The sequence below is a fragment of the Rhinopithecus bieti genome, unplaced genomic scaffold (assembly GCF_001698545.2).
Source record: "Rhinopithecus bieti isolate Rb0 unplaced genomic scaffold, ASM169854v2 scaffold_8309, whole genome shotgun sequence".
NCBI lineage: Eukaryota > Metazoa > Chordata > Mammalia > Primates > Cercopithecidae > Rhinopithecus > Rhinopithecus bieti.
The window spans coordinates 327,464-355,300 of record NW_016805935.1 but is presented as its reverse complement, the minus strand read 5'-3'; the positions used below and the strand labels follow the sequence as shown (position 1 = coordinate 355,300).

The 27,837-nt window shown below is 41.0% G+C and overlaps 1 protein-coding gene across 3 annotated transcripts in view; it reads left to right on the top strand.

Moving 5' to 3' along the window:
• The window catches only part of RNF144B (ring finger protein 144B), a 202,103-nt gene that overhangs the window by 113,124 nt on the left and 61,142 nt on the right, over nucleotides 1-27,837 (top strand). For 2 of the 3 annotated variants that reach the window (XM_017874253.1, XM_017874252.1), the window contains exon 2: nucleotides 16,099-16,299. In XM_017874253.1, the coding sequence (XP_017729742.1) occupies nucleotides 16,135-16,299 (165 nt within the window). In that variant the 5' untranslated portion in view covers nucleotides 16,099-16,134. Of the gene's footprint in view, nucleotides 1-3,897; nucleotides 4,224-16,098; nucleotides 16,300-27,837 lie in introns of those variants that run through there. The other variant, XM_017874251.1, reaches the window with a different exon arrangement.

The window sequence follows — 27,837 nt, the reverse complement described above, 5'->3', positions numbered from 1 at the left end:
CTCTACCCCAACCACCACCCCGGCCCATCGAGATTTGATTTGTGCAGGCATCTCCGTGTATCAGGCACTATGGTAGCTACTTAAAAAAACCACTTTTACCCTCACAACAGCCTGTGAGATGAATGTCATCATTCCTATTTTATAGATGAGAAAACTGAGTTTTGAGTATATTAAATAACTTCATTAAGGTTACATAATAATGAATGGGTAGTGGAGTTTGCCAAGGACCAAAGCCTCTGCTTCCCTCTATAGCATGTGGGTTGTCTTAGCTTTTGGTAATCTCATCTATGGCCACTATCTAAATGATGGCAATTCCCAAATGACTCTCCACCCTAGATCTCTCTCTGTTGGTAGCCTACTCTCAGTTCTTCCAGTATTCCCCAGAGGAATCTCTGATTCTACAGGTCTTAATTTGAATTATCATGGTTTCCTTACTATCACTTCTCTTTTATTCCCCCTCTTAGTGGTACCAGCAGTTGGGGCTATTCTTTTTCTCTTATCCCCCTGCATCTGATATAGTTTGGATGTGTGTCCCTGCCCAAATCTCATATTGAAATGTAATCCTCATTGTTGGAGGTGGGGCCTGGTAGGAGGTGATTGCATCGTGGGGGCAAATTTCTCATGAATGGTTTAGCACTACCCCTCTTGGTACTGTCCTGGGGATAGTGAGTGAGTTCTTGTGAGATCTGGTCATTTAAAGGTGTGTAGCACCGGCCCCTCCCACACTCACCCCGCAACTCGCTCTCTTGCACCTACTTTGACCATGTGACAGGCCTCTCCAGAGGGCCAAGCAGATGCCAGCATCATGCTTCCTATAAAGCCTGCAGTACTGTGAGCCAATTAAATCTCTTTTCTTTATACGTTACCCAGTTTCAGGCATGTCTTTATAGCGATGTGAGAATGGACTAATATAACATCTAATCAGATACCAAGTTCCATCACTTCCATTTCTGAAATCTCTCTCCATTGGTTCTCTTCCTTTGCAAGGCAGTTGTGACTGCATTAGCTCAGATCCTCATTTGTTTATTCTGGATGTATCAGCTCTATCTGAATTATGAAAAGCTTCACCTGAAGTCTTATGTCTAAGCCTTTGTTTTAGCTGTTTGCCCAGTCTGGTTTACCCTTCTCTACCACCCCTCTTGGGCTACTTGAAGACTCAGATTTAAATCACTGATATGGTTTGGATCTGTGTCTCCAGCCAAATCTCATGTCGAATTATGATCCCTGATGTTGGAGGTGGGGCCTGGTGGGAGGTAATTGGACCATAGGGACAGAGTTCTCATAAATGGTTTAGCACCATCTCCTGGTGCTGTTTTTTGTGACAGTAAGTTCTTGAGAGACCTAGTTGTTTAAACATGTGTGGCATTTCCCCCACCTCTCCCCCCGCACCTTGCTTCTGCTCCAGTCACATAAGACATGCATGCCTGCTTCCCCTTCACCTTCTACCATGATTGTAACCTCCTTGAGGGCTCCCCCACCATGCTTCTTATGCAGCTGCAGAACCATGAGCCAACTGAACCTCTTTTCTTTATAAATTACCCAGTTTCAGTTATTTCTTTATAACAATGTGAGAACAGATTAATGCGATCACCTTCTCAGAGAAGACTTGATTCTTTTCATCAACTCCTTTCCTTTAAATTCTTCTTCTCTATATTCCCAATAGCACATCATGCTTAAGTCTGTCATATCACACATCATGTATCACTCACACATTGGGTACAATTCTCAGTACCCTGATAATTGATTTGCTTGTCTGACTCCTTCCCTGGATTGAGAGGTCTTTGAGGACAGGGAGACCATCTCTAATATCATTATCTTCATAGCACCTAGCAGCTTGTCTGGGAGGAGATCAATAAATGCTCCAGAGAATGAATATCCATTCACACTGTAGACTCCTTAGGAAGATCTGAGAGAGTTTGTTCACATAATATTATAGCATTCATCATGTTTATTTAGTCTTATTACATTTTGACTGCAATTTTTAAAAATTTGCATAGTTGCATGGTTGAAAATAATCAGTGGTGATGTTCCTCAGTTGTGCAAAATATTTGGGATAATAGGCAGCACTATTCGTGCTTAACTTATGTTCTCATTCATATTGGCAGCAGCTTCTTCCCTTATCCTGTTAACAAGAGATTATCATTTATGAATGGTAATTTGAAAAGTGGACTCTGTATTGAACTTTGGTTGAAGGCTCAGGAGATTTGCGTCAACACCAACAAATAAACTAACCTATTAGAGGATGCTTTATCTTTCCTAGTTCCTGTCCACCAAAATGGTCACTATGCCAAGAAAATGCCTTGAAATAGATTATCTCAGAAGCTAAGCCATTGCTCAGTCTGAAGGTCGGACATCCTTTGGGATGGTTTTCATTAACATTCACCTTCCTCATGTAACTCAGATTTAGGTTTCATTCTAGCTTGGCCTGTGTCTCGTTTGGGCCAATCTCTTAAAAATCTCCCTGGACATCAGTTTCCTTATTCTTTTTCTTTCTTTTTTTTTTTTTGGAGACATAGTTTCACTCTTGTTGTCCAGGCTGGAGTGCCATGGCACAATCTCGGCTCACTGCAACCTCTGCCTCCTAGGTTCAAGTGATTCTCCTGCCTCAGCCTCCCAAGAAGCTGAGATTATAGGCGCCCGGCTACTTTTTTGTATTTTTAGTAGAGACGGGGTTTCACCATGTTGGCCAGGCTGGTCTTGAACTCCTAATCCCAGATGATCTGACTGCCTTGACCTCCCAAAGTGTTGGGATTACAGACGTGAGCCACCATGCCCAGCCCAATTTACTTATCTTTAAAATCAGGTTATTTGCTAAAATAGCTAGGAAGACTTCAAGCTCAAATATCTTACTTTGGGTTCTCTTACCATCTTATTGCCCCTGTCCTTTTTCTCCTCCTACCTAACTGGTGAGCTGGTCCTCCTGCCTGTCCTAGCATGGCACATGTAGATACACTGTGTTCTTCAGTCCTTCGCTTTGACCTAGAGGTTTTCTTCCACTTGGAGGGCTGAGAAGCAGTGTTTGCTTGTGTCGTTTGGAATGGTGCCCGTTGGCGCACACAGATCCTTTCCACAAAGGGCCTGTGAGTCCTTTCCTTTTAGGAAGCATATTCCTGACAGTGGTTGCAAAAGTAGAGAGGGGTTGCAGAGTGAACACAGCTTCCTGTGTCAGAGCGACATTCCTAAATGGCAATGCTCAGCATACTTAGGTGATTTCGATCTTAGTGAGTAGGTATGCGATTCATTATGAAGGTCACACAAATGAAATGTCCAAGGTTTTGGAGCAAGGAAGCACTTCATAATACCTCACAGCTTCTAGATTATTTTGTTACATTTCTGTTTAATTGAGGGTACGACCAATTAAGTTACAAAGCACTTCAAGTGAAATCATTGTTTCATCAAGAAGTGTCTCTATTTTACGAGGTAAACTAAGATTATTCCCGATTTGATTCACAGGTATTCTAATTTCATCATTAGATGCAAAAGGACCAGTCAGATACAAGCTGTTTTTTGATGAGATGTGCATGGGAAGTGTTTCTATAAAACAGTTGTCTGCCATGTGGGAAGGCAGGTCTGGGCTGTTAGAAGAAAGAGATTTAAAGAGCTGGGAAGGAGGGAGAAAATAAAGAAAGGTGGCCTGTGAGGATATGTACAGACAGAGAGGTAGCAGGCGCTGAAGGCCAAGAGGTGAGCTGTCCCTGTCTGGGCAGGAGAAGGGCGCTAGGGGCAGCTGCCTGCACCCGCTGCTATGAATTCCTGCAATAGCGGTCCCTGGAGAACAAGAGACAGGTCCTGACAAGTAGTAGAGCCGGTGCAGCGCGCCCGGGTTGGGATAGGGTTAAGGCCATCACCTGCAGCTGAAGTACGACCCAGATGGGAAGTAGGAAGTGCGGCGCCTGAGCTTCCTGTATAAATAAACGCGCTGCTACCGCTGCTGCTGGCGAGCTGTGCCCCACGCTCGCGCTGCAATGTTCCCGGGCATCGCAGCTGCCAGTCAAGACTTGGAGGCAGTCGGGGACTCCGCCTCCTCCCGACCCGTAGGTCTGGGAGTGCGAGTCCTGTTGCAGTCTTGCAAAGTGTAAAGCTGTCAGCCGCAGAGCACGGAGGAAAGACAGAGAGAATGAAAGAGCTCCTCCTGTCCGGTGTGCCAGCAGCCCGGGCTGGCGGTGAGCTCGAGGGAGGCTACTGAGAAGCCCGGCGGCGGAGGAACGCAGGTCTCCTGCCAGGTAGGTTTAGCGAGCTTTTTAAAGGCTACAGGCGTTGCAAGACCGGAATGGTATTGCTGGACTAAGGGAAAAGGACAGGAGACTATCTGTGACACCATGATTTTTCGATTTTCTGTCTCTAGTGCTCAAACCATACAGAACTGAATTCATTCTGAATGCCTTAAACACCTGTTAACTTAAAAGCAAAATGCCTTTGTTAAAGGAAAGTAGTTTCATTTCTAATAAAACAGTTTCTATAATAGAATGTATTATAGAATCCAAGATTTGACCAGACCTCTCCCTAGGTCTTAAGGGGAGACCAAAAGTTGGCATAATCTCGGATTATGCATTATAGTGCTTATTTTATCAGGTAATTGCTGATTAAACAGTGAAACTCTTGATTCTACAAGAGCCATTCTCAAATTTAAGTAAAACTCGAATTGATTGTCGTTTCTACAGGGAAAAGGTATCTTTTGCTTATTCTTTCTAGAACATCTTTTGTTTTTCTCATGAGTTTCAAGGATCCTGCTGTAAGTCTACTCCTCAGGCATATATACTCTTCACATAAAGTTTTCCCAGAAATTAATTCCCTTCTCGGGGAAATGTTCTTTCTTCATGTTCCCATAACAGACTGTCAGTTTCGTATTGCTTTCTGCCACATGTATCTTATCAAAACATTAGCTCTGAGGTTCTTAACAGGACTATCTCTGCTCTTCCGATTTCGCATTTCTGGACGTTTATTTGAACATTGAGAGGTATAAATTAAATGACAATGTATGTAACATTTCTGAAGAAGCAGATTAGGGGGTGTCTGTGCCCAGAAGCAAAATAAATGAACTTTGGGATGACTCAGTTTTTAGGGTGTGGGTAAGAGGCAAAAGGAACCTAGCCAGTCCTAACTGAGTCGCTGGCTAATTAGAGTATCTGTCTGCCGCAGCTTTCACTGAAATGAGCCTCTTGGTCCCTTTCACATCTAATGCCTCTGTGAGTCCCTCCTTCCCTTAGTTTATCTTTCCTTCACAACCTGGGTCCTTTTCATGGGTAGCAGTGCCTTAAATACTTCTGAAACTATCTTGAGGGGGAGAAAAACCTATAGCAGATCCACAAAGCGACTTGTAGATAATCGTATTATGAAATCCAAGGTCATGGTTTCATACAACTCCTACTCTGCCCTTGCACACCTTTGACTAGCATTTTATTTTATTTTGATTTTGTAGTGGGCATAAACTTAGAAAAGTGGAAAAGGGTAAAACCTCAGTTTCGAAACTAGTCTCTGACTGACTAATTAATGATCTTGATGATTCAAAAAAAGTAAACATGTATAGTGAATGTGAAAAAGATGTTGAGTAGTAGAATTGGGTTGCTTGGCTTTTTATTTAAAACAAACAAAACTCAACCAAAAAAACCCCCCAAAACCCCAAACCAATCACCCTAGATAACTTTCTCCTACACTACTGTGCTGGAAGTAGGGCTTGAGTGTGGTCAAATCCTGCCCATTTACCCAGAGTTTTACAAATATTTACAGTCATCTATGCCAAATATCTTTGTGCTGAGCCCCAAAGAACATTCTCAGCATTCAAAAGCCCCATTCTCATGAATGGTTTCAGTTCATTGGCAATTTAAAGGCATTCAGGCTTCCAAACTAGGTCAGCTTAAGACATGTCTTTTTAAAATAATCAGTTTTTGGGTCTCAGATTGTGAACCAGGTTTTCGGAGCCAAACTCTACAGCAGAGAGAAAAGTATGCTCTCTCTGGGAAGAAAAAGCTTATTTTATCTACCTGGTATGACCATTTAACTTCCTGAAAACATCTTTCTCTTCAGTAGTATGAATATTTTCATCTGAGGAGGTACACTTAAAATTTCCTTCTTGAAAAGTCATTTCAATATTTTAGACATTTAGAAACATTTATATGTTTGTCAGAATCCTTTCTCTGAAGTATTTCTGCTAATCCTGGCTTCTTTGTTTCCCCTGGCCTTGACTGTGACATTACTTTCTTGGTGAGTGAAGTTCTTAGAGTTTGAAATCTCCAGTTTGAAATAGAGGTCAGGAATCATGCTGAACCCAGATGTTAGTGAAGAAACAAAGTCCGAGCAGTTTTGGGACTAAGCCTACTTTGTGCAACTGATTATTTTGGGTGTGGGAAAAGGGCCAAGCTGCCAGACAAGTCATGCTTTTCACTTGGGCTTTGGGGAATAGGTATCTGTGGCCATTGCCCTTAAGTACTGAAACATTTCTTTCAGAGGTGCCTACCTTAATTTATAGAAGCTCCTTGCCTACAACAAATGGTCAATATTTTCAGCTTGCGAATTTCTGGAAGTGAATACGGATGAGAACCAGGCCTTTAATATTTTCTCTCCTCCACGAACAATCAGAAAAATTATCTACTCTACTACTGAGTGACTGTGATTTGCTAGGTGCTGTGTTAGAGGCTGGGATATAAAGATGGCTAAGATGTGGTCTGTGTCCTGAAGAAATTCTTATAAGCTCAGAAGTGACTTGGGTCTAGAGTGGTAGTTCTTAATTCACGTTGCTTTGCCAGATTATAAAAAGTACTTTGATGTTTGTCACCTCAATCATCTTAATTTTATTGGTAGTGTTACCTTGACCCTTTGACCATTAAGCAGCCAAAGAGGTATATGACACCTAAATTAATTTATATAAATATTTTAATTCATATTTTTTACCTTTAGGTGTATGTGGGAGGTCTTGGACTAAAGTTTTAGTTGTATTAACTTTGGCATTTGCTATTTACCTAGTTGGTGAGTACTTTGGAACCTAATGCATCATACCATAATGGTTATTAAAAAATGGATAACTATGTATTAAATGAGTAAAAATGACCAATGCTTCTGCAACATGGAATGAGGAGCTTCTCATCTATGATCAGATCTCTTTCTTGAATGCAAAACACAACAATCTAAGTGAAATACACTTTTCTTATTCATAGCTGGAGATACTTCTGATCACATGGCTTATAGTATTTATTAAGAGCATACTTTGAAAGCCATGTCCCATTGTTTTTTAAATCTTTTGAAGTCACGAGTTTGAGTCCCAGCCCTTCATCAACTTGTTCTTTGTTTTTCTTGGGAAGATAGAACAAGACAATTCATTTCTCTCTGTTGGACTTGTGGCTGAAACCTTAAACCCACAGATTCTCCTGCATATAATTAAATGAAATCCTCTGTTGAAAACCTCAACTAGTTGACTCTTAATAAGTAGGAGCTGGGTGTAATCACCTTTACGTCCTTTACATCCCTAGCACCTAACTTTGTATGTTGTCTTTGTTTCCTTCATGATAAATTCCTGTTATAGGAAATTAATTGGCAAGGACATACAAAAATCTACACCTGCACTTTGCTCAGGTGGGATGAAGATTCCTCTTCCAAACTGGTTTCCAATTTGTTTTTAATTAAAATTTCTATATGAAACTTTTAACTTTCACAGGAGGGGGTAATATTGGCACATGCTTTTATTCATTTGAAAAAATTTTTGATTTAGATATTCTTGCTTTAGCGGCTCCGGTTTTCTGGTAATGTCCTGACCCAAGAAATCAGCCTGGGTCTTGCTCTGTAAGGCTCTTTGAAATACCACTTCTCCTTGATCGGTTAATTACATCATTGTCTGACCTGCCTTTAAGTGGCATTCCTTCCTGCTTCTGAGCTTTGTTGTTATGCCAGGCAGAAAGAAGAGAATTATTTAGCAGGGCTGTGTGAATAATTGTGGGAGGCAGGGAACCACTGATTAAAATAGGAGTGGGCAAGGCACAGTGGTGATATTGAAGAGGTAGCTACCATGATAAATGCAAAATTGCCATGCCAAAAATATCATGGAGCTATTATTCTCATATTCACTCCTACCTTCTTTGATAAGTTTATATTGTTTGGAAAACTGGATTTGGATTTCTGCCTCTTGGGCCTTACCCTGTAGTGTAATGAGAACATGGAAAGAAGGTAAGAAGAAATGTGCTTTTAAGAAAAAGGAGCCAGGTGTGGTGGCTCATGCCTGTAATCCCAGCACTTTGGGAGGCTGAGGTGGGCGGATCATGAGGTCAGGAGATCAAGACCATCCTGGCTAACACGGTGAAACCCCATCTCTACTAAAATACAAAAAATTAGCCAGGCGTGGTGACGGTCACCTGTAGTCCCAGCTACTTGGGAGGCTGAGGCAGGAGAATGGCGTGAACCCAGGAGGCGGAGCTTGCAGTGAGCCGAGATCTCGCGGCTGCACTCCAACCTAGGGGACAGAGTCAGACTCCGTCTCAAAAAAAAAAAAAGGAATAGCATTTTGCAAATGTTAAAACTAGATGTGCCAAGGGCCAGGCTCAGTGGCTCACGCCTGTAATCCCAGCACTTTGGGAGGCCGAGGCAGGCGGATCACAAGGTCAGTAGATCGAGACCATCCTGGCTAACACAGTGAAACCCCATCTCTATTAAAAAAAGAAATACAAAAAGTTAGCCAGGTGTGGTGGCAGGCACCTGTGGTCTCAGCTACTCGGGAGGCTGAGGCAGGAGAATGGCGTGAACCCAGGAGGCAGAGCTTGCAGCGAGCTGAGACAGCACCACTGCACTGCAGCTCTGGGCGACAGAGCGAGACTCCGTCTCAAAAAAACAAAACAAAACAAAACAAAACAAAAAAAAAACTAGATGTGCCAGATGTTCTGTCCTCTGGAGTTTAGCTTATCACAACGTCATGTACTTTGTTGGCCATGCTTGGATATCAGCACCAATATATATTTTGTGGGAAAAAATATTAGATCTCACTAAATTAGTTGTAACAGACTTCATTCATAACCTAATTTCAAGAAGCAAAGACACTGTTCAGAAAACAGTTATTGCTAATACTTTAAGATGCTTCTCCTTCCTGATGAAGTACCTACTTTTTTTTTTAACCTACAAAAAGGTTAATAGGGCTATGTTTGCATGTCAGTTCCATTTTGAGAAGGTAATAGTCACCAAGTTATAAAGTTGTGATCTCATTGCCATCCTAGAAACTGTTGAGATGACGATGTTAAAAGTAAGCAATTGTAGACTAAAGTGGTTTTTGAGCACTTTAAACCTTGAAACAGTGGAGAGAAATCAGAAGTCCTCTTCCCTACTACAGGAGGCACAGTGATACAATACTGCCACTTCACAGAGCCTGAATAGGTGAATATTTACTTTCTTACGTCTGAGACCTAAATATTTCCTGGGTTTGCTTATGCTCGAGGATATTTTCTAATCTATTTTATTTTTTCAAATAATGACAACTTATGTCATGTGTGATACCATGTATGTACTCATTGGGTTTCAGCATTATTCTTTTAAAAAGGGCGGATCATGAGGTCAGGAGATCGAGAGCATCCTGGCTAACACGATGAAAACCCGTCTCTACTAAAAAATACAAAAAATTAGCTGGGCATGGTGGCGGGCTCCTGTAGTCCCAGCTACTCAGGAGACTGAGGCAGGAGAATGGTGTGAAACCAGGAGATGGAGCTTGCAGTGAGCCAAGATCACACCACTGCACTCCAGCTTGGAGACAGAGAGAGACTCCATCTCAAAAAAAAAAGTAATTAATAGATATACAATATATTTGAGTAATTGCAGTTCCCTGACTACAAGAGGGGAAGCCTATGTTTCCATTTGTTCAGGTCCTCTCAGGGCATACATTAGAACTGTTTTTCTGATTGAAAGGATGTACGCTGGTTCATCTTGTCCTTGAATGACCAGATAGATGGTTGGTGATACCAGCAGAGAGTAGAGCTACAGCACTGGCCACAAAGGAGGTTTACCATAAGCCCTCGCTTCCTTCATTGCTTTTGCTACTGCTACCAGCCAGCAGGTCACCCTGCCATTGTATTTAGATTGTATTTAGGGTAGAACTTCAGCTAATGGCTGATAATGGTCAACACTTTATACTAGACTCAATTAGTACCATTGGGTTCACTAATAGTTTCTGTTAGGAAAAGGAACCAGTAGCTAACTAAACCACTCTATTGGGCAGAAGTACCAAGATCAACATAATGCTGATTTTCAGATTGTGTTGAGTGGAAACTGGTTGCCTGGTGTGTTCTTAGCTGGTATGAGGAGAACTTTCCTAACAAGGCAAGGATGGAGCCTTTAGATTGCTCTCTTTTTCTGCTTTATTAGAATATTAGCTTCCCGAGAATATGTCTCCATTTTACAAGGCAACACTTCAGCCTTTCTTCATCACCACCCACCCTTCTTGAAAACTTTCCCCTTTGCTACCTCACTTTCATATTTATGCATTCATATCTGTTATTCTAGCTACTTCACAGCGATGACTCCAAGTCTTGCAAAGACATATAAACACCTTGAGAGTATTCATATGTCTCCTTTTCTGTTTTGTCCCCTGTACTTGAGTAACTCTTAGAATTTCATAGCATAGCTTGGAATTAAGACCTCAGTGCAGATCAACTGGATTTTTATTTACATTAATATCCTGTGACATCAGTAAGATCCAGTTGATTCATTTTAGTAGCTTTCTATTTCTCTTAGTCTCCTTAGTTGTGCTTTAGCAGTTTCTCCAAATGTTAAAGCTTCTGCATAATAATGTAAAAATTCCAAAATAATTAGGGATAAGTGTCCTAATAATAATTAGGGTAAGTATCCTAATAAAACATTATCCCTTCCAATTACACTATCTTTTTGTGTAAGGGAATAACTGTTGATTTTGGATAATCAAACAGACATAAACTACATTGGTTAAAAATACTTTGAATGGCTGAGCACGGTGGCTTACACCTGTAATTCCAGCACTTTGGGAGGTTGAGGTGGGCGGATCATGAGGTCAGGAGTTCAAGACCAGCTTGGTAAATATGGTGAAATTTCGACTCTACTAAAAATACAAAAATTAACCTGGCATGGTGGCGGATACCTGAAATCCCATCTACTTGGAAGGCTGAGGCAGGAGAATCAGTTGAACCTGGGAGGCGGAGGTTGCAGTGAGCTGAGATCGTGCCACTGCACTCTGGCGTGGACGATAGAGCGAGACTCCGTCCCCTACCCGCCCCGCCAAAAAAAAAAAAAAAAAAAAAGGGCTTTTAATGTTGGCTCTCCCATCATTTGCATTTTGTAGCAGATTGCTTTTCAGGCCACCAGCAGAATATGAAAATTCCTTATGCATCCTGTGCTGAAGTATTCCTTTCTTTGGCAATTCTAATGAAAACACATGAGGGAGAAGGTGACTTTCTATTCTTTCCTATCAGATAGTACTTGCTTCTCATATAATGAACACTTTATAATGCAAGAGAAACATAGAGCACGTAGAACTGCTGGTTCTCCTTTCCTGGTAATTTAGTGCAAACTCAGACGTTTTAGAATGGCTTTCCTTCCTTACATGGCCCCAACCAATTTGTCTTGTTCTATGATTAGGAATATGTAAGCAAGTGATACCTGCTACCAACCTTAGAATGTGTAAACTTGAAAGGCAGCTGTCAGATTTCTTTGCTTTCCAAGGTGCTCCCTGCATTCTCTGCCAAAATTCTTTTCACAAGGGGTTCTTGACACTCAATGAGAGGCACAGCCACATCTATAATCACTGTAAAAGTAATTATAATTGTTAGCTTTTAAAATCAAGTGGTAGGGTGGACAATTCAAGTCACTTTCTTATTTTTGATAGAAATGTGAGGTATGAGGCAGTAAGAGTGAGTTAGCCTCTCTCTGGAGTGAAGACTTTCTTGAAACCTGGAGGGGAGTGGATGTGAATTACCTGTGCCCCTGTGAAGTTGTGGCCTGATGGGAGGGACAGGAGGAGCTGGGAGTGTGTTATCAAATGTCCTGAGCTTCCTGAGGCTCTACTATTGGGGGTTTCATGCTGTGAAGACTTAATATGACACAAAGGAAGAAATGCAAGGAAACCTTGGAGCCATTCACAGGCATCTCAGGTGTGAGGAAATTCATTAGAGGCTTTCAGGATTCTCCTGTTTACTGCTTGAAGAGCTCATTTTGCAATGACAATGGTGAAAGGATTTCTTGTTTGATATTCTTTTTTTTTTTTTTTTTAATGAAGTGCTCACTGCATTTCATTCATGTTTTCAACATTCATTGTTGGTTTTGCCCAAAGTGAAAAACGAAAGGGTTGGTTTTTAATCTGTGCATGGTGCAGGTTTAGGCTTCTGTGATGGTGGCTGGGGGGCTGCTGAGTGGGGAAGGTCAAGGGGACTGGCTCTAGACACCCACTCTTGGGTGCTGGCACTTGTCTACCTGAATCTCTTTTATACAGTGGTGGTTTGACTACGATTTTTGTTTTTTCTGAAAGTTCATTGCTTGAAAAATGTCTGAGAGCCATTGCCTTAGGGAATTGGTGTTATTCCTCTAAATCACTCTTTGAAGAAGCATTTTGAATTGTTCATATCTCAAAGAGATGAAATATGTAACTTTTTTCCTCTATGTCACTGAGTCACAAGTCCTGCCTGTTTGGAATGCTTGGAATTTAAAAAAAAAAAAAAATGCATCTCTGCTATGTAAAGGTTTTCTATTACAAAATATTTTACATTATATGTATATTTTATAACTTTGACTTCATAGCCTATAGGCATGTAACTCCTTAGTTTTAAGGAGTAAAAACTTACTGTTTATAGTAGAGATAATTATGTTTCACATGGTCTTGATTACCACAATTTTTAGTTCTGCCTTCAAAAGAAGACTATTTCTAAGAAATATCTAATTATAGGTATTCAATTATGGATAATAATTGAGGTATTATTAGAGGAATCCAATATGTCTTTCAAGAGTATCCAATTAATTTCTAAGAGGTATCCAATTATGTCTTTGTTTTCAAGAGTACATTAAAACTTTAGCCTGTTTAATGTTTCCTTCTAAAAAAAAAAATAGAGAGTAAGACTGAGAAATACTTGGATTTCTTGAAGAGTACCTAGATCTCTCGCTAGATCAGAACATCAGGATTGACTATTCACACCAGATACAAATGGCTAAGTGTATTTGACATTTGGGGTGTGGAGTGGTTCTGTCCTGTGTCATTACCCCTTTTCCCCTACTCAGGAAGCATTTACTACCACGTTTATTCTTGTTGTTTTACTTGGGATTTCTTTTGAAAGAAAGATAATTCAGAATAGGTTGCATAAGCAGTGAAGCAGTGTTGAGAATGTAGAGATGAGAAGACAGCAGTTGGGGAAGTCGGTGAGACTGTGTGCCATGAGCCGGGGAGTATTGGAGACACAAGCTAATGATAGTTGTTTAAGCATGAACTGGGAGGAAGGAAAAGATAAAGTCATTCATTTTTACCCCTGTGTTTATCATAAAGAGAGGTTTTTTAAAAAAACTCAAAATCCTGAATTCGTCGTGCAGGTCTATTTGAATTTAATTTGCTCTTGGATGACAGCTCCTCAGTAGTTAATGGAACAACGCCGTGTCTTGAACTTTATCGGGCCTTTGCTGAGAAAAAACCATGCCTTCCACATGGAAACTAACCATTAGTTAGCTTCCTATTTAATTATTTTGAATCAGGTTTTCTGGTACTGAGTGCTAGGAGTAGGTGAAAAACCTTAAATGCTTCAGGTTGCTAGAGTTAGTAGTTGTTGACTTTCTGGTATGACATTAAGAAAGTGAATGTGGACAGATTGACAAGCAAATATCTCATTTATTTTTTTTTTCCTCTCCATCTAACCGAATTTGATTTTCCCCTCCTTGTTTTAGTACTTTTGTACTTACATATTGAGACTTAAGCTATTGTGGGACTAGGTAGCAAATTATTACCTGTAATTTCTTTTGTCCGAAAATTAAGAGGAAAAGAACTTGGTTCTTGTAGGGGAAGGTATATTTGCAATTATTTCTATGGTAGAATTTATTAGAATTGGCCACTCTTTAAAAATAGTAAGAACTATAGGATTTTGCTTTTGTTTAATCAGAACATGAAATGTCCTGATGTGATATAAAATGTGAATATGTAGAGAAATTATTTTCACAATTATTTAGTCTCTGTTAAAGATAAAGATTCAGAATAAAAACTAGTAGAGGAACTTTGCCAGCAGTTTTTATTTTTCATCTAAAGATATCTTTTCCCATAGTCATGCTATGTGTAGAGACAAATTTTGTTCCTGTACAGCTTTGACCTTAAGGATAACTGTAGTCACAGACTTCCAACTCTCTTTTCCTCTTTCTGTCCCCCTTCCTCCTTTCTTTCCCTGCTTCATCTGTTCATGTGATATCCACGTAAGGCAGCTCTGGTGTAATGGATCTGGCACTGGGCTTGGTGGCCTCAGAAGGTTGAGGATTGTATTCTGCTCTGCCATGTACAAGGTCTGAGAACTCTGGCAGATTACCTAACTTCTCAGTACCACAATTAATCTATAAAATGAGGAAAACAATTATTTCATCATCCCAAGCAGAAGTTCTGTACCCATTGAACATGCCAAGTGAGGAAGCGTATCGTGACTCGGGAGGTGGAGCCAGGAGGGTCATGTCAGCCCAGGAGTTCGAGGCTGCAGTGAGCTATGATTGTTCCACTGCACTCAAGCCTGGACAACAGAGAGAGACCCTGTCTCTAGGAGGAAAACCCCACAAACAGTAACTCTTCATTTCCCCCTCCTACTGGTCACTGGTAATCTCTATTCTACTTTTTGTCTCTCAGAATTTGACTACTCTAGGTACCTCATTTAAGTGGAATCATATAATATTTGATTTTCTGTCTGGTTTATTTCAGTTAGGTGATGTCTTCAAGGTTCATCCATGTTGTAGCATGTGTCAGAATTTTATTTCCTTTTATTCCATTGTATGTATGTATATACCACATTTTGTTTGTTCTTCTGTCTTTTTTTTTTATTTTTTGAGATGAAGTTTCATTCTGTCACCCAGGCTGGAGGGCGGTGGCGCAATCTTGGAGTCAAGATTGCAACCTCTGCCTCCTGGGTTCAAGTGATTCTCCCACCTCAGCGTCCTGCGTAGCTGGGATTACAGATGTGCCACTGTGCCTTGTATTTTTGTATTTTTTGTAATTTTGTATTTTTAGTAGAGACAAGGTTTCACCATGTTGGCCAGGCTGGTCTTGAACTCCTGACTTCAAGTGATTCACCTGCCTTGGCCTCCCACAGTGCTGGGATTACAGGCGTGAGCCACTGCGCCTAGCCTTTCTTCTGTTGATGGACACTTGGGTCACCTCCACTGTTTGGCTATTATGAATAATGTTGCTATGAACATGGGTGTACAAATTTCTCTTTGAGACCCTGCTTTCAGTTCTTTTGGATATATACCCAGAAGTGGAATTGCTGGATCATATGTTACCTCTTTGTTTAACTTTTTGAATGACATTCTATTTTTAAGTACTTTTTGAGTCTGTTGAATTGATTGTCGTGATGCAACTCCTAAATATGTTTGCTCATAGTGACATTTCCCGCCGCCCACCTTTATTAAGGTATAACTGACAAGTTACATTTGCAGTATACAGTGTGATGTTTTGCTATATGTATACTTTGTGAAATGCTTAAATCAAGCTAATGAACATCATCACTTCACATTGTTTTGTGTGTGTATGTGTGGGGAGATCATTTAAAATCTCCTCTCGGCCATTACAGTGTATTATTACTAACTCTGGTCACCATGCTGTATGAGAGCTTCCCAGAACTTATTCATCTCATCTAAATGAAACTTCGTAAGCTTGACCAACATCTCCCCATTCTCACCCCACCTTAGTGATCTTTTAATTTCCATAGCTCATATGATATGAATCGGGACAGTGAAGTCAGCTTAAATTTCAGGACTTCAGGGACACCTTGCTGAGGTAGGCGAACCACTCTCTAGCCTGTGGTTCCCAAAAGTGCATTAGCTGTAAGTTTCAGGATAACTGAGGGTGAGAATTTGATCAACTGACCTCCAGATGTGTTGGCTAAACAATAGCTTTGTCAATCCATATAATATTTTCTGCTTTGGACCTTTCTCTAGGGATTGAGGAGACTGAAGAACGCTGAAGACAGGCTGATGGGCTCAGCTGGTAGGCTCCACTATCTCGCCATGACTGCTGAAAATCCCACTCCTGGAGATCTGGCTCCGGCCCCCCTCATCACTTGCAAACTCTGCCTGTGTGAGCAGTCTGTGGACAAGATGACCACACTCCAGGAATGCCGGTGCATCTTTTGCACAGCTGTAAGTTTTCCTTGATGCTTTCACTATGAGAAAATACAAAGGGAAAAATGATAAAAGTAGGATATATTTCTGTGGTTTACAGAGAAGCCAAAGTTTGCTACAATATGATCCTGCTTTGGAAAGCATTTCGTCTTTGAATCTATTTCCAAATAGTATCTTAAATGGTAAATCCTGGGTTTACTTGTTTTAGCTAAGTATAATGTATGTTTGAAATTTAATTATTGGTTGAATAAATAGTCTTTCTGTTAAGGTTCAAACTATGGAATAGAATAGAAAAATTTTAACATGGTGGCTGGACGTGGTGCCTCACACCTGTAATGCCAGCACTTTGGGAGGCTGAGGCGGGTGGATCACAAGGTCAGAAGATCAAGACCATCCTGGCTAACACGGTGAAACCCCGTCTCTACTAAAAACACAAAAAAATTAGCCAGGCGTGGTGGCGGGCGCCTGTAGTCCCAGCTACTCAGGAGGCTGAGGCAGGAGAATGGTGTGAACCCGGGAGGCAGAGCTTGCAGTGAGCCAACATCACACCACTGCACTCCAGCCTGGGGGATAGAGCGAGACTCCATCTCAAAAAAAAAAAAATTAACATGCTGTAGTTAACTACCACCTATAAGAAACTCACCAGGTATTTTAAATGATAGAGAAGTCAGGTAGTAATTTATGTACTGAATTTTCATTCATATACTTGTTCATCTTCTACAACACACAAGGTATAAATTATACTTTGTCATAGCTCCTTTTATTCTATTTTCACAATATGCTGAATGCTTCTTATTCCACTTAATGAGAGCCCCATAGACATGCAGAAGTGGGCTTATCTCTTTTAGTGTGACGCCTGGTATCAACACCTGTGACCGTTACTGCCACTTTTCCTCGAAGGTTGGTTGGTTAAGGTATAAAGGTAGGAAACAGACTGAGTTCCTGTAGGATTCAGTGATGACAGAGACTAGCATTGTTCATTTAATCAACAGATACCTATTGAGCAGGAACTATGTCCCAGGACTGGTTCTAGGCACCAGGATTTATCAGTTAAGGAAACAAAACCCAGCGAAGTTTCTTGCTTTTAGGAGCTTATATTCTATCCAAGAACATTCTGTAGGAGTTCAGGGCTGAGAGGATGTTGCTGTTTTAGGTAGAGGGGTCAGAAGTAGGCTTTGCTGAGGAGTAATGTTTGTGCGGCTTCTCCTTCCTCTTGTTGTTAGTGTGTGTTGCTTTATAGGAAGTGAGGAGATGGCCTTGTCATCTGAGAGCAACTTCAGTTTCCTTTGGTCTTGCTTTGTTTCTGAAGGCTGTCCTTCAAAACAATTATTTCTCTGACTTTCTAACCCTTGCTAATCCTTGAAACAAATGAGTCAGAAACAACATTTGGTGAAAACCAGGATGCACATATTTTGCTGAGGGTTACTGCTGTTTGAAAGAATTCAATTTTTGGTATGACATTTAATAGTGCAGAATTTAAGTGTGTGCGTCAACACTGGGGAAATAATACACGGTGAAGGTTGTATTTCATCTTCACAGGGAGCTAACACTGTCCTGTTATTGTTTCAATAGATTTTAGTTCCCGATTCAAAACAGCATTGCTGCTTCCCATTTCTCTTTCAGCAGTTCGAGGGTAGGAGTTAGTACAGTTAGCTTATTCAGTCATCTAGAGTCCTCATTGTTAGGGAGTGCTCAAAAGCAGAGAGTCAAATGGCTTAATATTTTTGGTATCCCTCAATTTTGGATCTTTTTGCACCTAGAAACATTAACTTTCCCTGGCATCCTGTTACCCTATTACCTGTGAGCTGCCAAAATAGTAAGCAATGTATGATTACCTTAGCGTCTGTAAAATTGTAATTTGAATCAGACTCGCCTGAACTACTACTCTAACTTTCTTTTGGTTAGAGATTTATTTCTTCTTTTTTAAAAAATGACTTAAAATGTATCTTATACTTCCCAGACTTTATTTTGCATCTGTATTACAGTGTCAAATGTTTTGTGTTTTTGAGACTAAAAAGAAATTTGTAACTTTTTAATATGCCACATACTACTGACTTCTACTTTTAAATAGGATTGGATGACATCTCCCAATTGCTTGTGCCTACCATATATTTAAAATGGCTTTACTGAGAACCACCCCCCTGCCCCAGGGAGTATCCACATGTAATGATCTTCCTGCTAGATTTGATGTTATGCTGGTATATGCTGGTATATGTAATGTGTATATTTTTTCTTTTCATGTTAGATGGATAATGTGCTTACTGTGTAACAAGGTTTTGCATATCTCACATGACTGTGAGAAACCAATCATCACGCTTATGAACTACAAAAGGATCTATACTGGTATATTTTCTTGGATTTAATAAAGCTTTAACAACATTCTGTCATTGTTCTGTCTTCTGTAAGAGGCATCCCCTGGCCATTTTGCTGCAAGCCTAGCTTTTTTTTTTTGTTTTTTTTTCCAGGATTGCCACACTCCAATTCCAGCTGTACCCCAACTCAGCTGTGTAATTGGGCACATGATAAATCTCTTTGGGCCTCTGATTTTTCATGTGTAAAATGAAGGTGCTAGCATCCTTCACAGTGCTCCAAAGAGGGGGCAGTATACTCTGGGTATGCAGAGGGACAGATGTGGAATATTTGACTTGACCACTGAATGTTAATCAGTTATTTCCTTATCTTTAGAGAGACCTGGCCTTTAAATGGATGCCCCCACCCCAAGTGTGTTCCATGGACCACCAGCTCTGGGAAACAGAGATATCCTTGAATGAAATGTTCCATAGTCAAATTAGCTTGGGAACTACAATGTTCTGTTCCTTTCTTGGAGGGATGTAAGGCACATTTGCATTTTAGAGGCTCTGTGAAATCTTGTAGTTAGAGGGAAAGCAGGGGGATCTTGCTTAGCTTCTAGGATGAAACATTTCCATTTGACCCTGCCACCCTTTTGAGTGGAACACCTATTGCCCACAACCGATGCTCTGAAGAACACTGCTTTAAATTATTTCATGTAGGTAATTCTTGATTTAAATAACATCCAGGGAAAGGAATGTGGTAGATGTTGTTTCAAATAAACCATCAATATTATCTAGGTTGTTGTTAAAGGATGTTCTAGCTGTGAAGATGGTTTCTGCTAGACTATTTGCTCAGCTTTAATGTGGAGAATAAAGTGTAATATAAAGTAAGAGAAGCTGCATATACAGGAAAAATGGGGCATAGTTCTTACTGGCATGACTGACGTCATAGAACATGAGTTGTATTACAGAACCAAAGAGGTTGATGTCTTGGAGTTACAGAAAAAAGGATGTAGCATAATTACTTGTTCTATTTTGAAGGTTAAATATCTCAGGGATGTTTGTCTATTAATGACATGGAAAGAGTATCTGTCGCTCCCTTCCTCTCTTTTGCCTGTATATTTAAATAACCCAAATATGACAATTCTAACTTTCCTTTTCTGGGTTTGCAACACGTTCTTTCAGATAATGCCACACAGTGTTAATTCAAGCGAGATAAATTCACAAGTCAGTTATCAAAGTAATGGACATTGGTGGGTTTGCTCCCTTATGTACAATATTTGCTTCTGATTTATTTTAGAAGTGATTTCTGTCAGCCGTGAATTAAGGAATAGTGAAAACACAGTTGTTGCTTGTTTTTATAACCTAGATAATTTCACCTGAAAAGAGTCGGTATGTTGGGCATGGCCTATTTACCTTTCAGATTAAATACAGGATGTGCTAAGCAAAAAGAAAATAAAGTCCAGCCATATTCTTGCCTTTTTTCCATTACGTTCTATTGGCTCTAGGTAGTTAGAACTCCTTTTACTATTCATTTCTTGGAGCCAAATGGATTTTCCAATGTTTAAAAAGTGAGAGGAAATATAAAACATTTTAGACCAAGCCCTTCTTTCCCTTGGGGCCTGTCGGGTGACCTTTAAGAAAAGCCCAGAGTTGGTTTGGGAGACTGTCTTGGTCCATTTTGTGTTACTATAACAGAATATAGAGGCTAGGTAATTTATAAAGAAAAGAGGTTGATTTAGCTCACAGTTTTGCAGGTGGGAAGTTAGAGAAGTGTGGTGCTGGCATCTACTGGCTTCTGGTGAGGGTCTCATGCTAGGTCAAAACACAGTAGAGAAGGTCAAAGGGAAAGTGGTCATGTGCAAAGAGACAAAACCCAAGGGCCATCCTGGCTTTATAACAACTCACTCTGGCAGGAACTACTAAGAATTCATTCCCTCAAGAACTAATTCATTCCCACCAGAGCAAGAACTCAGTCACTACCCAGAGAGTGGCACCAAGCCATTCCCCCACTAGGACCCACCTCCCAACACTACCACATTGGAGATCAAATTTCAATTGAATTTTGGTGGGGACAAACAAACCATATCCAAACCATAGTAGAAACATTTACAGTTTGGGAGGATTTGCAATGTGTGTGTGCACACACAGTTTGGTAACTTTCAAGTGAAGCATGAATCCCTGGTGGATCCTTCCTGGGTTCTAACTGTTATCCACACTAGGAGAAAGGAATGCCACTTGCCTATTTCCACCTCTGTTTCTCCCTTGCAGTATACCATAGTGTGTTAGAATGCAGACATGGAGATGAGAAGACCCAGGCTGAAGTTCAGGCTTTGTCATTTGATGGTGTATGATTTGGGGCAAGTTGTTTGCCTTCTCTAGACCTTAGTTTCTTTGCATGTAAGATGGAGGGAGGGAGGCGTTGAGAATACCTACCTTTATTTCCTAAGATCCATCAGTGTGCTGAGCTGTTATGTTCTTCAAAAAGCTTTCAGAGAAGGGAAAGCCTATAATGATTTAACTGGCTTCCTCACTAGCCTTTAATAAAAAAGTGGTTATATAGGTAATTACAACCTCACTAGTATTCTGAGATACCCAGAGATTAGCAGTTAAGATAGAGAGAAATGTCTCTTTTGGATTTGTTGAAAGTGTGGCTTTGAAATATTTAAACTAAATATCTAGAATTAGGATTTACAGGGGAAAAAAGCGCCAATACCGCTTTGACAGTAAATAGATGAGCACATTTCTGGTGGGTATAAAAGATTCAGATGAAAGGATGTTTCAGATTACCATATATTTAAGAACTTGCTTACTTCCAATAACATAATAATATAATTACTTGTTGGCTTGATATGTTAGTCTAGTATCATTTTAAGTACCTTGTATTGAGAACTCTCTGGAACCACCAGAAATAATGAGGGATCTTACTCAAGGCCAATGTCACAGAACGATTTTCCGTCCTCTCTTCTGGTCATGAGACCTGCCAACCTTTCCCAAAGCTTTTAAATTCTCCAGCTCCAGATTCCCATGTCTTCTACTACTATTAAATGGGCTGAAGTAAATTCTGCCAGTTCAAAGTGCTGTATTATTCTGTTAGTTTCTGGTACCCAAATATGCTTGCTTGCAAGGTTAGTTTTTTTCTTTCTTCTTTTAATTATTATTATTTTTGAGATGGAGTCTCGCTCTGTTGCCCAGGCTGGAGTGCAGTGGTGGGATCTTGGCTCACTGTGACTTCCGCCTCCCAGGTTCAAGTGGTTCTCCTGCCTCAGCCTCTGGAATAGCTGGGACTACAGGCACGTGCCACTATGCCTGGCTAATTTTTTTTTTTGTATTTTTAGTAGAGCCGGGGTTTCACCATGTAGGTCAGGCTGGTCTTGAACTCCTGACCTCTTGATCCGCCTGCCTCGGCCTCCCAAAGTGCTGGGATTATAGGCATGAGCCACCATGCCCAGCACAAGGTTAGTTTTATGCTTTCCCTTAACTTTGCTTGGGGTGGTCAGCAGTGAATTTATCTTTGTTTGTGAAATAACTTCAATATACTCACTGCTTATATCTATTAAGAGATTTAATGACAATACTATGGTGACTTTTGTATTTATCGGTCAAGTCACAGGTATACAATGCCAATTTTATTGGCACTATATTTTTCCACTGACAACGGAGCCACTGCAGGGTCAGATGGCATCTGTGGAAAACCAGCAAACAGTAACAGCATGAGAAATGGATTAGAGATGACTCAAGGAGGAGCTGGCTTCCTGGACCTATGATCTCATCCATGCCTAATGCTTACCACTTACTTATTCAAGGGAAGTAGTAAAATGTGGCAAGAGAGGAAAGAACAGCAGAAGAAAACCATACTATTAAGGCCCTAATGTCTTTGTCATAGCATCATAGTCCTAGAATTGGAAGTGACCTTAGATCTTCTAGTTCCCCCACCCTCCTAATGAAAGAAGTCCTTTACTGGGATGCCAGTATGGTTTGGCATTTAAGAGAATGGGTCTCAAGTTTGGTAGCTTAGGCTTTATGTATTCAACAAATATTTGCTATGTCTTACATAGTTCTGAGGGTTTGAATATAGTGGTGAACAATCAGATTAAGCCCTGGTTTTCAAATAACTCAACTTTTAGTATGTGACATAGATGCTAACAAGTAAATACAGAAATCAGGTGATGGTATGTGCTATGGAAAAGTAGGGTGAGGGGGTTGGGAGTGCTGTGGGGAAGGGGGGCTTCTACTTTGTTAGATGATCAGGGAAGTCTCAGTGATAAGGTATTATTTGAGCAAAGACTTGAAGGAAATGGGGAACAAGCCATAAAAATATCTGGGAGAAGAGGGTTGTCGCCAGAGGGAAGCAGTATGGAGGTCTTACGCTGGGAGTGTGCTTGGTGTATCAAAGAGGCTGGTGTGGCTGGAGAAGTGTGTGTGTGTGTGTAGGGGGAGTAGTAGGAGATGAAGGCTAAGTCCTGTAATCTGCTCTCTGCAAGCTGGAGACCCAGGAGAACCAGTGGTGTATTTCCAGTCCAAGTTTGAAGGCTTGAGAACTAGGAGAGCAAATGGTATAAGTCCCAGTCCGAGGGCAGAAGAAAATTGATGTCCCAGCTCAGGCATTCAGGCAGGGAGATGAATTCTTTCCTCTTTTTGTTCTTTTTAGGCTCTTAATGGATTGGGTGATGCCTGCTCACAATGGGGAGGGTAAACTGCTTTACTCAGTTCACCGATGCAAGTGCTGATTGTATTAGTCTGTTTTCACACTGCTATAAAGAATACCTGAGATATATAAAGGAAGGAGGTTTAATTGACTCACGGTTCATGGGGAGGCCTCAGGAAACTGAACAATCTTGGCGGAAGGGGAAGCAGCCACATCTTACATGGTAGCAGGCGAGAAAGAGAGCACCACACTTATCGAACAACCAGATCTCGTGAGAATTCACTATCATGGGAACAGCATGGGGAATACTGCCCCTGTAATCCAGTCACCTCCCACCAGGTCCCTCCCTCAACACCTGGGGATTATAATTCAAGATGAGATTTGGGTGGGGACACAGAGCCAAGCTGTCTCACTGATCTTATCCAGAAACACTCACACACACATGCCCAGAAATGAGGCATATAGGAGGCATCCTGTGGCCAGTTTAACACACAAAATTAACCTTTATGCATAGAGAATACACTACAGGAGCCAGGGTGAAAGCAAGAAGACTACTTAGAAGGCAAATATAATAATCCAGGCCAGAGATGATAGTGGCCTGGACCAGCAGGTGGTAGCTGGTAGTGTCTTTGGGCAGTCTATTGGGTCATTTTCTTTAATATAATATAGGGATAAGAAATCATCTCATAAGATTATATAGAAGATTGCAGTAGATAATCTAGATAAATTACTTAGTACAGTGCCAGAATACAACTAGCATGTATAGCTCTACTCTTTTTAGTGTGGTCATCTAGCTTTTGACTGATAATTTCCAGGATTGGGACATACCATAGTACTGACTATTCGATTATTGGAAATTTCTAAATTGAAACCATCTTTTGCTCTACATTCATTTGAAACTGGTTTCTATGTGAATTCTAACTATTAATGTTACTTCCGCTCTCTAAAATAAAATTGGTTAGAATCTAATTTTACTATTCCTGGTTGAAATCTAATTTTACTCACTAGCTTCATATTATTTGAATGAAGGTTATCTTTTTTTTAGAGGGTGAATGTCAAATGACTCATGAAAAATTCTCCTATAGTGCTCAGTCCAATGTAGGAAATAGTGAGCTATCTCTAGTAGTGAGATAATTAGGCCTGCCTCTAGTTCCAATTCTGTCAATAACTTTATGACTCGAATCAAATTATTTCTCTAGAATTTCCTCATTTGTAAAAATGATGGCTTGGTTTGCTATTTTTCTTTTTCTTTCTTTCTTTTTTCTTTTTTTTTTTCAGAGTCTCATTTTGTTGCCCAGGCTGGAGTGCAGTGGTGCAATCTCAGCTCACTGTGACCTTTGCCTCTTGGGTTCAAGTGATTCTCCTGCCTCAGCCTCCTGAGTAGCTGGGATTATAGGTGCCTGCCACCATGCCTGGCTGATTTTTGTACTTTCAGTAGAGATGGGGTTTCACCATGTTGGCCAGCCTGGTCTCAAACTCATGACCTCAAGTGATCCTCCTGCCTTGGCCTCCCAAAGTGCTGGGATTACAGGTGTGAGCCACTGCACCCAGCCTGGGATTTTTCTAAAACCATAATTTCTTTTTTCTTCATCATTTTCTCTTCTTTGAGCTGAGAATCCTCAATTACTTTAACCAGCCAAATTATTTTCCTATGGGAGGTTTCAGTTTGCTAAGGAAGATATATCATTCATCTTACTAGTTACTATTTTAATATGCATTTATCTTCTACAGTTAGGTCCTGTAACCAAATTAGCATGATCTTACTCCATTTTGGATGGAAACATGACTGTCGTGGAAACTGTGGTATTCACTTGGATCCCTATTCAGGGCAATGTTTCTGTCCTCCCATTTCCCAGGGACTGGCTTATGGAACAATGACTGATTGCTACAGGGATATAAAGGTCTTTCCCTTTCAGCTTAATGAGGTGCAGCTGCGAATGGCCCTTCCTACCTTCAGAGTACCCTGTTGGATTGTAGGACCAGATGAGGCCCTGGCTGCAGCTGCATGGCGGGTCAGGATCTCCCTCTGCCCACTTGTATTCTCCTTACTTCCTTATAGGCATGACTTTGGTGAGAGTATACCCTGTAAATCTTCTAAATGGAATTCTCCATCCCTGCATCAATTTCTAGGAAACACAGTTGAAGACAAGTCTGTGAATTATTATTTTTCTTCTGGTAATGCCTCTACCTGTCCAGAAAAGTGTTTCCTTTTTTTCTCTGCAAAATGAGCATTTCATGACTTTTACAGGGTCTGCCTTTCAACCCATTGCCTCTAAGTTAACTAATAAAGTATGATATATTCCTTAAGTGTGTTACATTCCTGCTTTATTAGGATATTTACACAATTCTATATAGAAACTGGGAAGTTTGGCCAGGTGTGGTGGCTCATGCACTTTGGGAAGCCGAGGCGGGCGGATCACTTGAGGCCAGGAATTCGAGACCAGCCTGGCCAACATGGTGAGACCCTGTCTCTACTAAAAATACAAAAATTTGCCAGGCACGGTGGCTCCCAGCTATTTGGGAGGCTGAGGCACGAGAAGTGCTCGAACCTGGGAGGTGGAGGTTGCAGTGAGCTGAGATCTTGCCACAGCACTCCAGCGTGGGCACCTGAGTGAGACTCTCAAAAAAAAAAAAAAAAAAAAGACCCTGGAAAACTCTTCTTTTTCTGGATAGATCTCTTTGAACATACTTTAATATATTTTACCTTCTTGCCATAGGTCTATTAAGAAATAGTAACTTATGCCCTCCTCCACCCTCTCGGGTTGACAGAATTCCTTTGGGACAAGCTTCACTTGCATAACTTTTTTTTTTCTTTTTTGAGATGGAGTTTTGCTCTTGTCCCCCAGGCTGGAATGCAATGGCATGATCTTGACTCACTGCAACCTCCGCCTCCTGGGTTCATGCAGTTCTCCCACCCCAGCCTCCTGAGTAGCTGGGATTACAGGCAGGTGCCACCACGCTGGCTAATTTTTGTATTTTTAGTAGAGATGGGGTTTCACCATGTTGGCCAAGCTGGTCTTGATCTCCTGACCTCAAGTGACCTGCCCGCCGTGTCCTCCCAAACTGATAGGATTACAGGCGTGAGCCAGTGTGCCCCGGCCTACGTAACTTTTTTTACTTTGATCATAGGCTTAACAAGTACTTTAGGCTTGGTATCGGGGTAAGGAGTGATGTTATAATGTGGAACAGGATTTTATTTCTTTTTTACAAACGAAGTTATGAAAAGATAGTTCAGTGATCTGTGCTTGTATGTTATGTAGACTTTTTCACCCCTTAAGCGTGCCTTTGCCGAAGTTTAATTCTTCAAACCACATATCAGAATGTAATGGGCTAGCCAAACATGCAAATCATGACCAGAGAACAGGCAAAAGTTGGTTTCTGATGAGAGAACTTTTCCGCTGTCGCCACTAAGTCACCAAAGTTTATGTATTTATTCTTTTGAAGTTGCACTCTTATTCCAGTATTCCACCTTTTTCCAGGCTCTGCTGATCCATTTGGTACTAGTGTGTGCCAGGCATGGTATTAATTGTGGAGCAAGTGGCAATCATCAGACATAACCAGCCCTGCTGTTATGTGGGCAGTAGACCTTCTGATAAGGGAAGTACAGTGTGTTATAATAAAGCATACAGGAGACTCCGAGAGGTCTTAGGTTTCCTAAGGGCTGAGACTGAAAGATAATAGGGATTGCTTGATGGCATTGTTGATGGGCTGTGGGTGAGAACAGTACTCCAGGGAAAAGAGGCCAATCACATGTGAGAACGCAGAATCAGGGAAGAGTGCCTGCTGAGGAACCCACCCGGAAGATGTTCCTGGGGCACGTTGTTGGAAGTGTGGGTGTGCTCAGGCAGGAGGCCGGAGAGGCAAGAAGAGACCAGATGGAGGGCCTGGTATGCTGTGTTCAAAAAACATTATGGAGCCACTGGAAGACTTTGTTTGGGAATGAGATAGGGAGAATAGCATCGGTACAGGGTAGAGAATGGACTGAAAGTGGACCAGACCAGAGCAGGAGGAGGGAAACGTGGCAGGCTGAAACAGAGCTCAGAGAACAACGTCCTTATCACCTTAGGATACATGTATATGGCAGACTGCAGTTTTGATGTCTGGAGTACTTAAATTATTTTTATGCCCCAATTTCTCTTTTTTCCTATCCTTTTGGGATACTGTCAGATTTCTTTTTTTTTGAGACAGAGTCTCATTCTGTTGCCAGGCTGGAGTGCAGTGGCGTGATCTGGGTTCACTGCAACCTCTGCCTCCCAGGTTCAAGCAATTCTGCCTCAGCCTTCTGAGTAGCTGGGACTACAGGTGCCTGCCACCACACCTGGGGAATTTTTGTATTTTTTGGTAGAGATGGGGTTTCACCATGTTAGCCAGGATGGTCTTGATCTCCTGACCTTGTGATCTGCCTGCCTCGGCCTCCCAAAGTGCTGGGATTATGGACGTGAGCCACTGTGCCCAGTGAAAGTGCATTTTTAAAAGTCATGGCTAATACTCACAGAAGAAATAGGACCCCGAAAGTACAAAATAATCATGTTTCAGGGCTCTCTCGGTTTTTTAAATTGAAGATAATTTTTAATTATAAATGTAACGCATGCTAATTTAAAATAAACCAAAATCCTC